Source organism: Solanum pennellii, chromosome 9 (genome assembly GCF_001406875.1).
Source record: "Solanum pennellii chromosome 9, SPENNV200".
Taxonomy (NCBI): domain Eukaryota; kingdom Viridiplantae; phylum Streptophyta; class Magnoliopsida; order Solanales; family Solanaceae; genus Solanum; species Solanum pennellii.
Genome location: NC_028645.1, coordinates 67,551,653 through 67,565,387, shown reverse-complemented (window position 1 = coordinate 67,565,387; position 13,735 = coordinate 67,551,653). Strand labels below are relative to the sequence as shown.

General features: G+C 32.4%; 1 protein-coding gene across 8 annotated transcripts; it reads right to left on the bottom strand.

The window, feature by feature from the left end:
- Nucleotides 1-4,657: 4,657 nt before the first annotated feature.
- LOC107029815 (RNA pseudouridine synthase 3, mitochondrial-like) lies at nucleotides 4,658-7,669 on the bottom strand. Of its 8 annotated transcripts, none has more exons than XR_003580257.1 (5): nucleotides 7,521-7,669; nucleotides 6,807-6,864; nucleotides 5,602-6,340; nucleotides 5,288-5,491; nucleotides 4,658-5,055 (listed from the first exon to the last, which is right to left on the bottom strand). XR_003580257.1 is itself a non-coding variant. In XM_027919509.1 (2 exons), the coding sequence occupies exons 1-2, from the start codon at nucleotides 6,155-6,157 to the stop codon at nucleotides 4,831-4,833; spliced, it is 240 nt and encodes a 79-aa protein (XP_027775310.1). In that variant the 5' UTR covers nucleotides 6,158-6,800; the 3' UTR covers nucleotides 4,658-4,830. The 8 variants fall into 8 exon arrangements, 1 of the variants encoding a protein (XP_027775310.1); XR_003580258.1 differs by having other exon boundaries at nucleotides 5,288-5,905; nucleotides 6,143-6,340; XR_003580259.1 differs by having other exon boundaries at nucleotides 6,143-6,340.
- Nucleotides 7,670-13,735: the final 6,066 nt, after the last annotated feature.

The window sequence follows — 13,735 nt, the reverse complement described above, 5'->3', positions numbered from 1 at the left end:
CTTACATAAATTCAATAGTGTAAAACATAAATTACATCTTATCCCTACTCTTTTCTATTTTACAAATATTCTTAAAATATCAATCATTCGAATACATAAATGGTTGTCCGGATACATTATATGTGTGCTGTTTCGCTTAAAAGGGGAACCAAAACCAAAAAAAAAAAAACTAATTACAGTTTCATATTTTACGCTATTCAGTTTATCCTTACTCAATCATTAAAACGTAGATTCTAACATAACAAACCTATTCAAAATCTATGTTCATCGTTCTTCCTGTTTCGTTGAAGAAACTTTCCACTAAGATTCTATACTTATGTTGAAAACTCTATAAGATATATAATGAATATTTCAATTTTGTTGAGGCATTCAGGAGTATGGGAAAGTGAAGTTAGATAAGAACAATTCAAGACTGATGTGATAGTGGTTGGAGAAAATATTTCATTCGTGAATCAAATTTCAATTATTGTAGCTGAGTTAAATATTGATGAATTAATAAACAAATTGAGATCAGATGCATTGTAGAAGCTAAATCATCTCCACGAATTATTAGGAATGATATGAGAGTAAAGTTATACGTTAGGTGAAGAATGTGAGGTTGGATTTGTTATGTATCCTCTCTATATTGATACAATCGAACAGAATGTTGGTAAAATACAATGATTTGATATATCAACTGGTCTAATTGTCTAAATTTGTTATGTATTCCCTGTGTTTTCTTATTTTTGAATTTGTATATTGCTATATAAGTCATGACACATTATTGATTACAAATTGATACATTACTAATTTGACGTATATTTAATGTGTTCTTAGTTCTATTAGTTAGTGTGTTGAAAATATAAAGTATCAAATACATGTGAATTTATTCTTTATTTGTGTTTTATATAATATTTTTTTTATTTTCGAATTTGTATATTGACATAAACCATGATACGTTATTGGTTACAATTTAATGCAATATTAATTTGACCTATATGTAATGAGTTTTTAGAGATGTGATTCAGTTGTTGATATAAAGTATCATATATATGTGATTTTTTTTAATGTATTAATATGGAAGAATGGATAAATATGACTAATAGGTATTAAATGTATCATATCGTTGATGTATCTTTGATACATTTAATAATGAGTATGCAATAATAAGTATGTGGTACTTATGTTAATAAAAATGTATATTAATTTTTTTTAATGATACATGAAACAATAGCTTTTCTAATGTTTATGGTACAATTGCAGCTATGTATTAGTTCAACTTTGTGTGTAGATACATAATCACTTTTTACATGAACCAAATCATCTTTAGGTGATGAATTGAAGTGACTTAGTGGATCATCTTTATCGCTAACATATCATGTCATGGACTTTTCACTATCGTATTTTCATAATAATACTCCATATCTTGTGCGAAGATATGATATGTTGATTTTGTCCTAAGGAACTCAACAAAGGCCACTACAAACATTCAACAATCACGACAAGAAGAAGTAGATACATTATAAAATTAAATTAATCGTATAGTTAAGAACTAATTGTTACAACTTTATACATTACTAGTTTAACATATATATAATATGTTTTTAGAGTTGTAAGTTAGTGTGTTGTTAATATAAAATATCAGTATGAAAGAGTGCGTAATTATGATTATTATGTATTAAATGTATCATGTTGTTTATGTATCTCTGTCATAGTTAATAATGAGTATAGCTAATACACAATGCTCTAATTATAGTACATTATGATTTATGTAACAAGATTATTATTGGCTAATACTCTCTCCTTCACATTTTATGTGACAACATTTGACCGGGCACAGAGTTTAAGAAATAATGAAGATTTTGAATTGTTTACCAAATTGTCCTGTAAAAAAGTACATTCACTTTTGTCTCACCTTATAAATGTATTAGAGTACAATGTTTAAAATTAAGTGGAACCAACAAGGGTAAAAGAGGAGTTGAACCTTAAAATACTTACCATATAAGAAAATGTGACATTCTTTTTGGGACTGACCAAAAAGGAAATGGTGTCACATAAAATGGAACGGAGGAAGTATATACATATACATAGCTTTCTAAATTGGATAAGATTGAACAAACGTTAAAGAGTGCAGCATAACACATGATTGATTTGGTGTCTATATAGCCTTTTAATTTGAATAATATTGATGATACATTGTAGAACTTGATACATATAAATGATACATTAAGTATTGTTTATGTATCAAGTACAATTATAATGAGCATGATAAACAATGATTGAAAGTTCAATAACATTAGGGTTGTGTATCAATATCTTAAATATGAGCATAATACATTACATAAAAACAAAGGTCATCATAACAATGATTTTATCAGAGTGGTGATAATACTAACAAAGTCTAATTTAATAACCAGATAAATGAGATACATTGAAAATTTGCAAGTGATAGTAATGGCCGTGTAGCGATATATTCAACTTTTTCCCTTTTGGGGAGTTTTTCCAGCAATAGATTTAGAACTCGAGCATGCACCTTTTTCGACTTTCCACTCTCAAACTTTTCTTGATTAATGGATAATTTTGTTGTTTATATCTATTTTCATGAAAGTTTCATCATCAGAATCAAATACACAAGGTATCATATCTCCAATAGGTAAAATCAATTGGGTAAGCTCGATCTAAGAGGGAGCAAAATTCATATGTATCAGATTATTTTAGATGAAAAAACTATTTTTTAAATGATAATTAAAGAACTGAAAAGAAAAAAATTGATGAAGAAATAATTCTACCTCTTTAGAAACTTGAAATCGATAAGCCGGAGAGAATGAATTTCAAATTCAAAAAATAAAGTGATGGAGATAACTGCTAATATGTGAGAGTGATTTAAGGCGTAAAAATAGAAATAAAAATCATTGAGTTGGAGGGTTATGAATTATGTATCCGAAAAAGAAGAGAAGGAGAGGAAAATAGAATTTTTTGTAATATTTGAAATGGTAGAAAATTTTAGAAAATCTGAAAAGAAAGGTTATGTAGTTAGATAATTTTTTTTTTCTTATTTATATTAAATGGGCATAACCTGTGTCAACACGGGCCCTAACACTTGATATTTTCAAGTATTTATACTTTCACAAACTACAAAAATATCACTACTGGAATTCCAATAGATTTCTAAATTATTTTCTATACCACATTTTCAATCGGATAATGAACTAAAAGTGGTTAATACATGTATCTGTCAGAATTACAGGGAAGATATACGTTAATTAATTTGAATTGAATGGTGTAACTTAATTTCATGATAAAAGAAGTAAAATATGAGGATTTAACAAAAAAATGGATTTGGTGGATCAATTCATATCAACTGTTACATATTTCTTAAAAAAGACTAAATCACATAAATTAACATATCTGGTGTTTTAAACTTCTTCTTCGTCGTCGATTCATTCCTTTGAATTGTAAATTTTCAAAGTTTTTTCTCCAAATGGAGAATATAGCCATATTATTAAGGCATTCGGCTTCGTGGATCTCTGAAAGTGATTACAAAAATTATAGCAATGATGAATACCATTGCGAGAGAATGCAACCTAAAATATCTAGGCGGTGGTATTTCAACACAACTAGGAATCAATTGTTCACGCAAAAAATTAAAGATAAAATACATGATGGAAGACAATGTAACTCCAATGAAAATTCAAAATGAGAAGATATGAGGTTTTATATGAAATTGAAAAGACGTCAATTCAATTGAGGTTTGTACAATTATGCATAATAACTAAAAGCAAAATTTTGGATGCATTAACAATGGCGAAATATCTTTTGACCAAAACACATCCACTGTTGAAGTTGGAAATGACGTTGGGATTGTATCTATAACAATTCTTGCAGATAATCATCGTGTAGATTTGTTATGTGTTTTGAATAGTAATTTAGATCATGTTATTTGCGATCGTAGCCACAAAGTAGTTCAAGTCAAGTAGTTGTATAAGGACAAGTCTACCACTACGAATGTAATGCAAAAATATGCATAAACAATCGATTTCAATTCAAGGTTGTAACATCAGACAAGAGGAGGTTAGTCATATTCGTTATTTTTTTGGATACATGACATGTATTTTTTTTGGTGTATTATAGAAGCATGAAAAAATGTGTCATAAGTTAGTGCATCTCGAACAAATAAAGTGTATCTTCAAAAAAATATTGTATACGTTACTATTAAGATAGTAAAAATATTGTAGCATGAATATTTTATACTGTGTATCTCGAACAAATAAAGTGTATATGAGACAAATAATGTATAAATCATTATTAAAATAAAAAGATCTAATGTTGAAGAGTAATAAAGGTTTTTGTAGCATTAATATTTTGTTGCACATGTGTCTTAGATAATAAGTTAGCTCGAAAACATGAATTTTTTTCATGAATTAGATAATTCTGCCCGTGCGCGCACGGGCCCAATGTTACCTTATTATTAGGTGTTTCATTTATATTACCTTATTATTAGATGTTTCATTGATAGATTACTCATGTTCTTTTTATTAAGCTAGCTCATTGTCAGCCCGAATGGCCCCTTCATTATGAGAATGTATATAAATTTTTACAAATTTTTGTAATTTGAAATGACATCAGGTCGTTAAAATAACTTTGAGTAATGTCAACCACACTCCATGACTCAAGCGAGTTAAGAACAAATAATATAACGTAATTGATTTTGAAATGAACTTCACTATCATAATAAAATTCTATCATAATATTTTCACACGCAGGACACAAACCGGAGGAGATCTGGTTTTGAGCTATAATTGAAGTGTTTCATCGTTTTTCCGACCATGAAGCTCAATAAATTTGACAATATTAGGAGAACAAGCTCCCTACAATGCAGATGTAGTAAAGGGACTTTAGTAAGACATTTCCTTTCTGAACAGCCAAACCTCCTGGCCTCTCCAATCTGTAGGTTTTCCCTATTGTCGGCTCAATATCTCCTCTTGGCATCTGCTTCCATTTGCGATAGACAAATCCACTATACTTGTATTCGCCCACAATTGGAGTTTCAAGGGCTTCAACACAATGAACTCGAAGCTGCAAAGTAACAGAAAACAGAATCATTTTTCCCTATACCCTTCCCTTGCCAACAACTAACTATAAGAAATAAAAATATGGCCTTCTCAGTTACAAATGAGTTGGACATCCAGGCACACAAAATCTTTAGTAATAAAGCAACATCTTCTTCCTACTTCCAGAATTATTATAATAGTAATACATAATATTTGGTGAAGATAGAGTAATATATGTGCACACATATACTTTATACCTGTTTAATTTGACGAAAATATCAGGTGTGAACAAATATTTAGAAATATCTATTGAGAACAATAAGGAGGATCGTGTACGATCATTCGAACTTGTAAGTACAATCCACTCTGCATAACTAATGAGTTACATTGACCATTCTTCCTTGAAATTTTCCAGAAGCATAGAGAATTGTCTTTGGAGGGGTTCAAACTAATAGATGACTCTGCATTCATTTCCAAGATATTTCAATTAATAACATAAGTGAAATACAAACATTAAAATCTAGCAGAGTGAGCTTATATCACAAAGCAAATCGTGAAGCACTTAAATTACCTTAAATCGATATTTTTGGGGTCTGAAGATTTTGCGGCCCCATATCTTGCAAATTAAAGGTACTAGCTAATACTCTATTCAGGCACTTTCGGGGTCTTAAAATTATGTGGCAGGTACCCCCGTATACCGGGCCTAAGATGTATAGTTAGTGCAAGTTGTAGTTGTATTACATTCACAACTTCCTCGCTGCAATTAAGAACTTTCAAAACAGCACCGCTAGCAGCATTTACTCCATAGTCCATTCGTATTACTTTTAGCGTACATCAAATAGTTTTAGAGATCAAGTGATTTCATGATCCTTCATCTATAGTTTCAATCAAGTGCCAAAAACATAAAACAAAATTCAAAGCAATCCTTAAAAAAATTTCTGAGAAAACAATGATAGTAATATATTTCTTGAATTAGCAAAAGTGATTAACAACATTATGCAGTAACGTATTTTGAGTTGAGTAAACAAAGCTGAAAGAAAACGAATCACACGTGATACCGAACATCAAAAGACTTAGCGAGTAGAGAGTTAGCAGTTCAGTAGAGTCCTTACATTTCTTAACAGCATAATTGTTAGTGAACGTGCAACACTGCTGACGTAGGTCGAAATCACTGTTGATGCAACTTTACTTGTTCAACAATGATTTTTCCATCAAAAGAAATCCAAATATAATTTATGTTTCTTCCGTTCAAAGATTCAATCCCCCTTGTTTCAACAATTAGCTTTAAAGTACCACAATATTGGCAAATTCTTCAAAGAAATTATACGAATGGTTACCATATGTAGTTTGCAGTATCAAACATTTAAGATTCAAGGAATATTATTCATTCTACTCTATGAGTAAGTCAGTCCTAGTGCACATGAAAAATACAGTCCGCATAAATTTTATTCATGAAGATACATACTACTCCATTAGAATAGAAAGGTCATAGTATTAGCAAAGAAATTAAGGAAATATTATTGGATTTCTGAAAAAAGGAATTGACATCTAAAATAAATATTTCAATTTAAGCAATATAAACCTATATGAGCTACTCAAAGCATAACCTATAATAGTTTTAAACTTCATTCAAGAAGCCTAAAAATGATCGATATAATCAATTTCAGAAAATAGGAGAGGCCAAACAACAGTAGTTGATTAATCTATTCAACAAAAATATTGATCAGTCATAACACAAGAACAAAACTTGAATGTGAATAGAAGAATTATACTCACAAAAATTTGAAATGTTGAACCACGCAAAAATGCCAATTATCACAAAACCGAGTGAAATCTGGAACAAAACCGACAGAGATATCAATAATTTATAATCACAACTACAGAAGTTAGCAAAATTAAAGGTTATAAATCAAGAAGAAAAGAAAGCAATGCCTTGCGCAGTTGATTTGTTATTTGGAGTAAATCAGCAGGAAGAGGCTAGGTTAGCCGAAAGAAGATTGTTGGTTGAAGAACGTAAGGTGTTTCCAACTATTAGCTATAAACCCACAAAGTCAATCGTCTAAAATTTCAGTTTGCAGCTCAAAGCAGTTAACCATTCTGATATACATTTTCTAAAAAAAGAAATTTAACAAAATTGATGTGTCACAATTCAAAAGTATCAATTTTTGTAGACCGCGATATCAATTAAGGAAACAACTTAGATTCCAAAAGGTGTAGAATATATCTAACTCAAAATACCAATTTTCATCATCTACAATATTTACTACCAAACTAATTTGAAGATACAACTAACCAGAAAGACAAAACAACATCCTGAATAGAATAATCTTAGAAGAAGCAAAACTATTGCATTTCTGCAAATCAACTTAAATGGAAGAAAAACTATACACAAACAACTATGGTAAATTAAGGGTAACGAACCACCAATATTAGAACCAGAAATAATAAAACCTAGAGATATAAAAAAAGAAACAAAAAACTAAACAACACCTTGTAAAAAGTTGCGCATTAGACACTCGAGTTCTCAATTGTCAATCCGTATTGAAATTTCGAAAACAATATTGTAGGGCAATGAAACCAGTTATGGAAGATTTCAGGGGTTGAGGAGAAGAAGGAAAACCGAAAAGCCTACCTTACATGGCTTTTCAAGTGCAAGCTGAAAGACACGTGCATATGGTGTTGTGAAAAGTCCCAATTACCCTTTATTTAATTTTGAATGACAGAATACAGCCAGGTTGATAACAAGTGCTCAACCCATGCTTCTAATATAGTAAAATACACGAGATACTTTCAAGACAAAACACCGAAACACTTAATACCAACAATAATCTTAACAATTTTTATATAAAGATATGCAAAGTATAGGTTAAAAAAAGGACAAAATGTGAATGAGAATCAACTTAGATGCGTTATATGAATGTAACTTAATGTATCTAATAACGTTAACTTTAGCTAAATAAAAGTTAGGTTGGCTAATTTATATTGAACTTTTCAATGCCATCTGAATCGACAAAAATACTCCTTGGCTTAGGCACATCTTCATTATCACTAACTGAACCATCTGTGACTTTTTTTGTTGCCATGTTTTCATAAAAGTACATCATATCTCGAACGATGTTGATTAGCGTCAAAATTTGGTATGATATCTGATCTTAGGTGTATTTATATGCCTAAGTTGTCGATAGTTGCCCATATTTTGATTGAAATAAATAATAATCTTTAGTTATTAGATTGATTTTTGTGTAACTTATGATGATTGTGCACTAACACAAATGCTTAGTTGTTTCATGAACTTTCAAGGAACTTAGAGTTGATTCCGGAGAAGGAGAAAACAAAAAAATAGGAAAAATCGCTTAGGCAGAAAGTCACAGTGGCTGACAAGTAAGGCGCGGCGAGCCAACGCCAATACTTCAGAGGCCTTGTCTTGGTGCTTTGAGAGGTGCGACGTGCCACAAGATGAAGTTCAGAGACGCTTGCCTGGCGCACTGCTAAGCGCGACGCGCCAACACCCAGATTTTAGAGAATTGGGCCTAGGGCAATGGGAAGCGCGACGCCCCACCCATATTCCGACTTTTTCAGCAAAAACATCATTAAATAAGAATTCTAGTTGTAGTAGAATTCGACTATGTCGTTCCCAACTATTATAAATAGACCCTTAGGGCTATATTGTAGGGAGTTCGACATTTTTTTGGTGTGTAAGAGAAAGACTCATCTTTTGTAATAGGTTTTGATTTTCTAACTCTTCTATTTTTCTGGAAATCACATGAAAAATTATTTTTGTGGTTTTCTAATAGTATGAGTGGCTAAACGCCCTAGTTATGGTGCTATAGCTACGAATTGAATGTTGATTATTTAAGGCTCTTGAATTAATTACTTCTATGTTCATGTTTTAGTATTTTTTAATTGATCACCATAAGATGAATCTATAGTCTAATCTCAAAATTGAGAGAGGAGGGTACCAGAGCTCGATCAATCTATTAAGTTGAGGTGATTTGTGTTTAAGAGGGACGCTCGGACGAACAACTTGCTTGATTACAAAAATTGATGAAATATAAATGCTCGCTAGTTAGGCCTGTTTATCCCCGCTCAACAATGTAGTCAGACAACTAACTGGAGTAGGCAATTAGAGGTTGAGAGACTCGATTCATACAATTAACCTTGTAAACCAATAACTTGACAACTAAAATTAGTCTAACCCTAGAATATGATACGCGAGATTCATTACATGCTACAACCCTAGGATTGTCTTTTACTTGCTTGAAACATCATCTTAAAGTCGTTCACAATTAGTTACTTCGAGAATTATAGCTCGTTTCACTAAAGAATCTATATTACTTGCACAACTACGTACACTTGCGTGTATATTGGGGAGCAACAATTTTTTTGCGCCGCTGCTGGGAAACTTAAAATTGATTTATATTCGATTTTCTTAAGTATACAATATTCAGGTGTTAATAACTTGATCTTAGCTTTTTTGTTGTAGGCACTTGACCTTCAAGCCTGCCTCGGAAAGGAGCACTTGTCGAACCTAACAACAAACTCGAAAGAGCTTTACGCCAACACAGGAAAATGGATAATCTAGGACACAAGTGAATTAAGGTTAGGTCTTCATGGAAACAATGAGGATAGTAACCAAGAAAATGTGTATAAGCAAGATAACTTGAATAACCAAGAGGCACCCCCTATCGTATCTGCAAGACTAGTTCGTGATGTGGCAGTCCTACTTATAACTAATGTGGCGTCTAGTATTAATAAACCTCTACCAGGGGTAGATTTGAACTAAAAAGGGCATGGAACAACTCATCCATTCTAATGGGAAATTCATCGGTCTCCCCCACGAGGATCCTCAAATCCACATTAAGAACATTATAGAGATTAGTGATACATACATTCCAAATGTAGTCTCATCAGACCATGTGAGGCTGCCGTTATTCTCATGTTCATTGTTAGGAGCCGTTAGGCGCTGGTTAGATTCTAAGCAACCAAACTCCATCACTACCCGAATCACCTAGCGAAGAAGTTATTGAGTTGATTCATTACATCCAAGAAAACGTCATGGTTGAGAAGTGAGATATTACGCTTTAAGCAAAACCAAAGGGAGGATATGTACCAAGCATGGACTCGTTTTATTAAAATATTGAATGCCTGCCCCATCACATGTAAACTAATGAGGTACTTGTTCACACATTCTTTGAGAGTTTAGATTGATAATGTACGTGTCCTTCTTAATAGTGCAACAACTGGAAAAGCCCTAGCAAAAACCTATAAAGAGTTATTCGACTTACTTGATAGACTCTCATAAGGAAACCTGACGTATGAGGGGGAAATGCCAAAGACCGAAACCCAAAGGACCGTGGGAATCTTAGATGTAGATCAAGCTACCACCATAAACGCCAAATTGGACGCAATACGACATACTATAGTCATGCATTTCAAACAAATGGCCCTAAACTAAGCACCGATAAACGTTGTACAAAATGTAACAAATTAGTGCGGGGTATGTGGTAGTGGGGCTTAAGAAACCAAACTAGGCGAGGCAAACATGGATGCCATAAACTATGTGGGTAATGCGCAAAGGGGTAGAGGTTAGTAAAATTATGGTAACACTTACAACCCTAGTTGGAGGAACCAACCTAACTTCTCATCGGGTGGGAACCAAAACCAAAACCAAAACCAAGTGCAAGGGGCTAACCAATACTGATTTCAATGGGCTGTGCAGCAATACCAAAATCCAAACCAAGGCGCAAATCTGAGTGCACCAAGGGGTGGATGACTAATGAGAAGCTACTCCAAAATCTCATGGCTGAAATAGGGACAAAAATAATGCTAGGTAGATAAGAAGGATGAGAACATAAGAAGCATCTAAATGTCCCAGATGAGTTTGAAGAAACAAGTTGCGCAAGTAGCTAATTCTCTGAACTTGCATCCCCAGGGAGGTCTGCCCGGTAATACTGAACCCAACCCAAAGCAACTAAATGTGTTAAGTACTAGAAGTGGGTTACAACTAGGACTGGCAGGGGGACCCGGTCGGCCCGCTCCGGCTAGATAACCGGCCCGCCTAACCCGGTCCCATATAAGAAAGGGGTTTTTAGGGATGGGGGTTCAGGGGCCGGTTCACCCCTTCATCCCGGTTGACCCGGCCCGGCTGAACTGGCCGGTTTGCGGGATCCCTCTATTTTATTTTTATTTTTATTTTTTTTTAAATTCAAAAAAATAGCCGTTGGCAGTCGTTGGGGAAACGACTAGTGCCCCCCCCCCCAATGGATTTTTTCATCTTTTTCACTTCCCCACACCCCCTACCACCCCCTACTTTTAATACTCTAATTTAAACCCTCAAGGTATTATAATTACACTTTAACCCATTTTTAAAATTATAAATACCTCTCTATCCCTTACAATTTCTTACAAAATCATCTATTCTCATTTCTCTCATCTATTTTCTATATCCTCTCAACTCTCANTACAAGCTTCAAGAATTGGTTTAACCTCTGCTATGACGCAGACGTTTGGTACATTCGTTTCATAATATTTTTATTTTAATTTTCGCCTTTAATTTTTGTGTTATTATTATTATTTTTATATTACACTTTATATATAATTAAGTATGAGTTCTAGCAAAAAATATACCGGTAAAGGAAAAGAGAAAGAACAAGAGAACGATCAAAGTGGCATTTTTAAAATATTTAACTTTTGGTAAAAAAAAAAACAGTATAGAAAAAAAGAATAGTAAAGGTGGTAGTACTTCATCTAAATCAACGTCTAGATTTAGATTTGATACAAATGATTCTACTTGTGTGATGATACTACTTATGATATTCATTCAAATGTTCAACTCGATCACGAAAGTTTAGAACGACGTTATGGTAAAATTTAGGTGAAGTAGAAGTTGATTTGGGAGAAGAGGATTTAGAAGATACACCTACTAGTCTGGTGACACAAGTTCCAAATGAAACTATAAATTCAACGGAGCAAAATTGTTGACGTCCACCCCTTATACCTCCCACAAGGGAGAAGGTGAAGTATCAATGCCCTAAAACTTCTATTGTGTGACAATTTATGACTTTTGATAAGGAAAATAGTGTTTCTATTTGTAATAAGTGTAAGCAACCTTTTAAACATAAACAAGGTGGGGGTCAAGGTGGGACGGAGGGGGGGGGGGATTAAATAGACATTTGTTATCTTGTGTGCCGATTCAATATAAAGAAGCTAAAACATTAGCCAATAGAAAAAAAGGAATTCCAGTTAATGAATTTGATATTAGCGATAATGAATCGGTAGGGGCTTCTAACATGGTTCAAGGAACATTAGATCAATCTAACCCCGGTGGACCACTAACAAAACGTAAATATAATAAGAAATTAAATCGCGAAAATTTAGCTAAAACATGGTTTCTGTTTGTGGTTTGCCTTATAGTTTTCCTTCAAATCCCGTTTTATTGAATATATTCAACAAACTTATAATCCTTCTTATAGAGTTTTTTCAAGAAATACTGTAAAATCTGATGTTTTTGAATATCACGGTAAACATTGTCAATTTCTTCGCTGTATGTTTAGGCATATTAGATAGTAGAGTGCCTATAACTTTAGGACATGGGTATTAGTGTTAATAAAAATGATTATTTAACTATTATAGCACATAGGATTGATCATAATTGGAATTTGCAAAAATGAATCTTAAGTTATAAACAATGTATAGAGAAAAAATCTGGTGCAGATTTAGCTTCAAATATTTTAAGTGTTTTAGATTATTACATGGTTATAGATAAAGTAATGTCTGCCGCATTAGATAATGCATCTATTAATACAAACGCTGCTAAGATGTTAAAAGATAGATTATGTCCAATTGACAATAATGCTTTTCATGTTAGATGTGTTGCACATATATTAAATTTAGTTTTACAAGATGGTATTCATTATTTGATTGTGGTTGCATGAAAATTGAATATGCCGCTGCCTGGATTTTTCATACTAACAAAGCTGCTAGAATTAGGGAATTTAATGAGTGTTGTTTACTATGTGAATTGTCACCTAGAAAAATTCCAAGACATATTAAAACAAGGTGAAATTCTTTTTACAAAATGCTTTCAGTCGCTTACAAATATAGAAGACCCATATAAATGGTGTTTAATGCTCATAATGGGGAGAAGAAACTAAATAACTATTACAATTTTTAAGACTTTTTATGATGCTACAACCATGTTTTATGGAATTTATTATCCTACTATTTCATCAGTATTAATAAATATTTATGCTCTTTCAATTCAATTTTCTAAATATAAAAAATTGATAAATTTAGAGTTGCAATTGAAGGTATGATTGAAAAATTTTAAAAATCCTTTTTTCAATTCCTCAAATTTAATTAACTGCTACTTTACTTCATCCTGATTATAAATTACGAGGTTTGCAGTCACTTGTTGAGACTTTTTATGAAAATTTAGAAATTTACCGAAAGAAATTCTAAATTGTGAAACGTGTAAGTCTAGCATAAAAGTAGAAGCAAAAATATTGTATGAAAAATATAGAAATACGGAAAATACTCAAGGAGAAGTTGGTCAAACTTCTAATCCTGAGATTGATTGTGAAGTTTGAATTTCAACTTATATGCGAGGTTTTCTTGGTATTAATTCTACTAATCGTGATGATTTTAAAGAATATCTTAATCAATCTTTAGAGGCATTCGAAATCATAGATGGCAATGAAGATTTA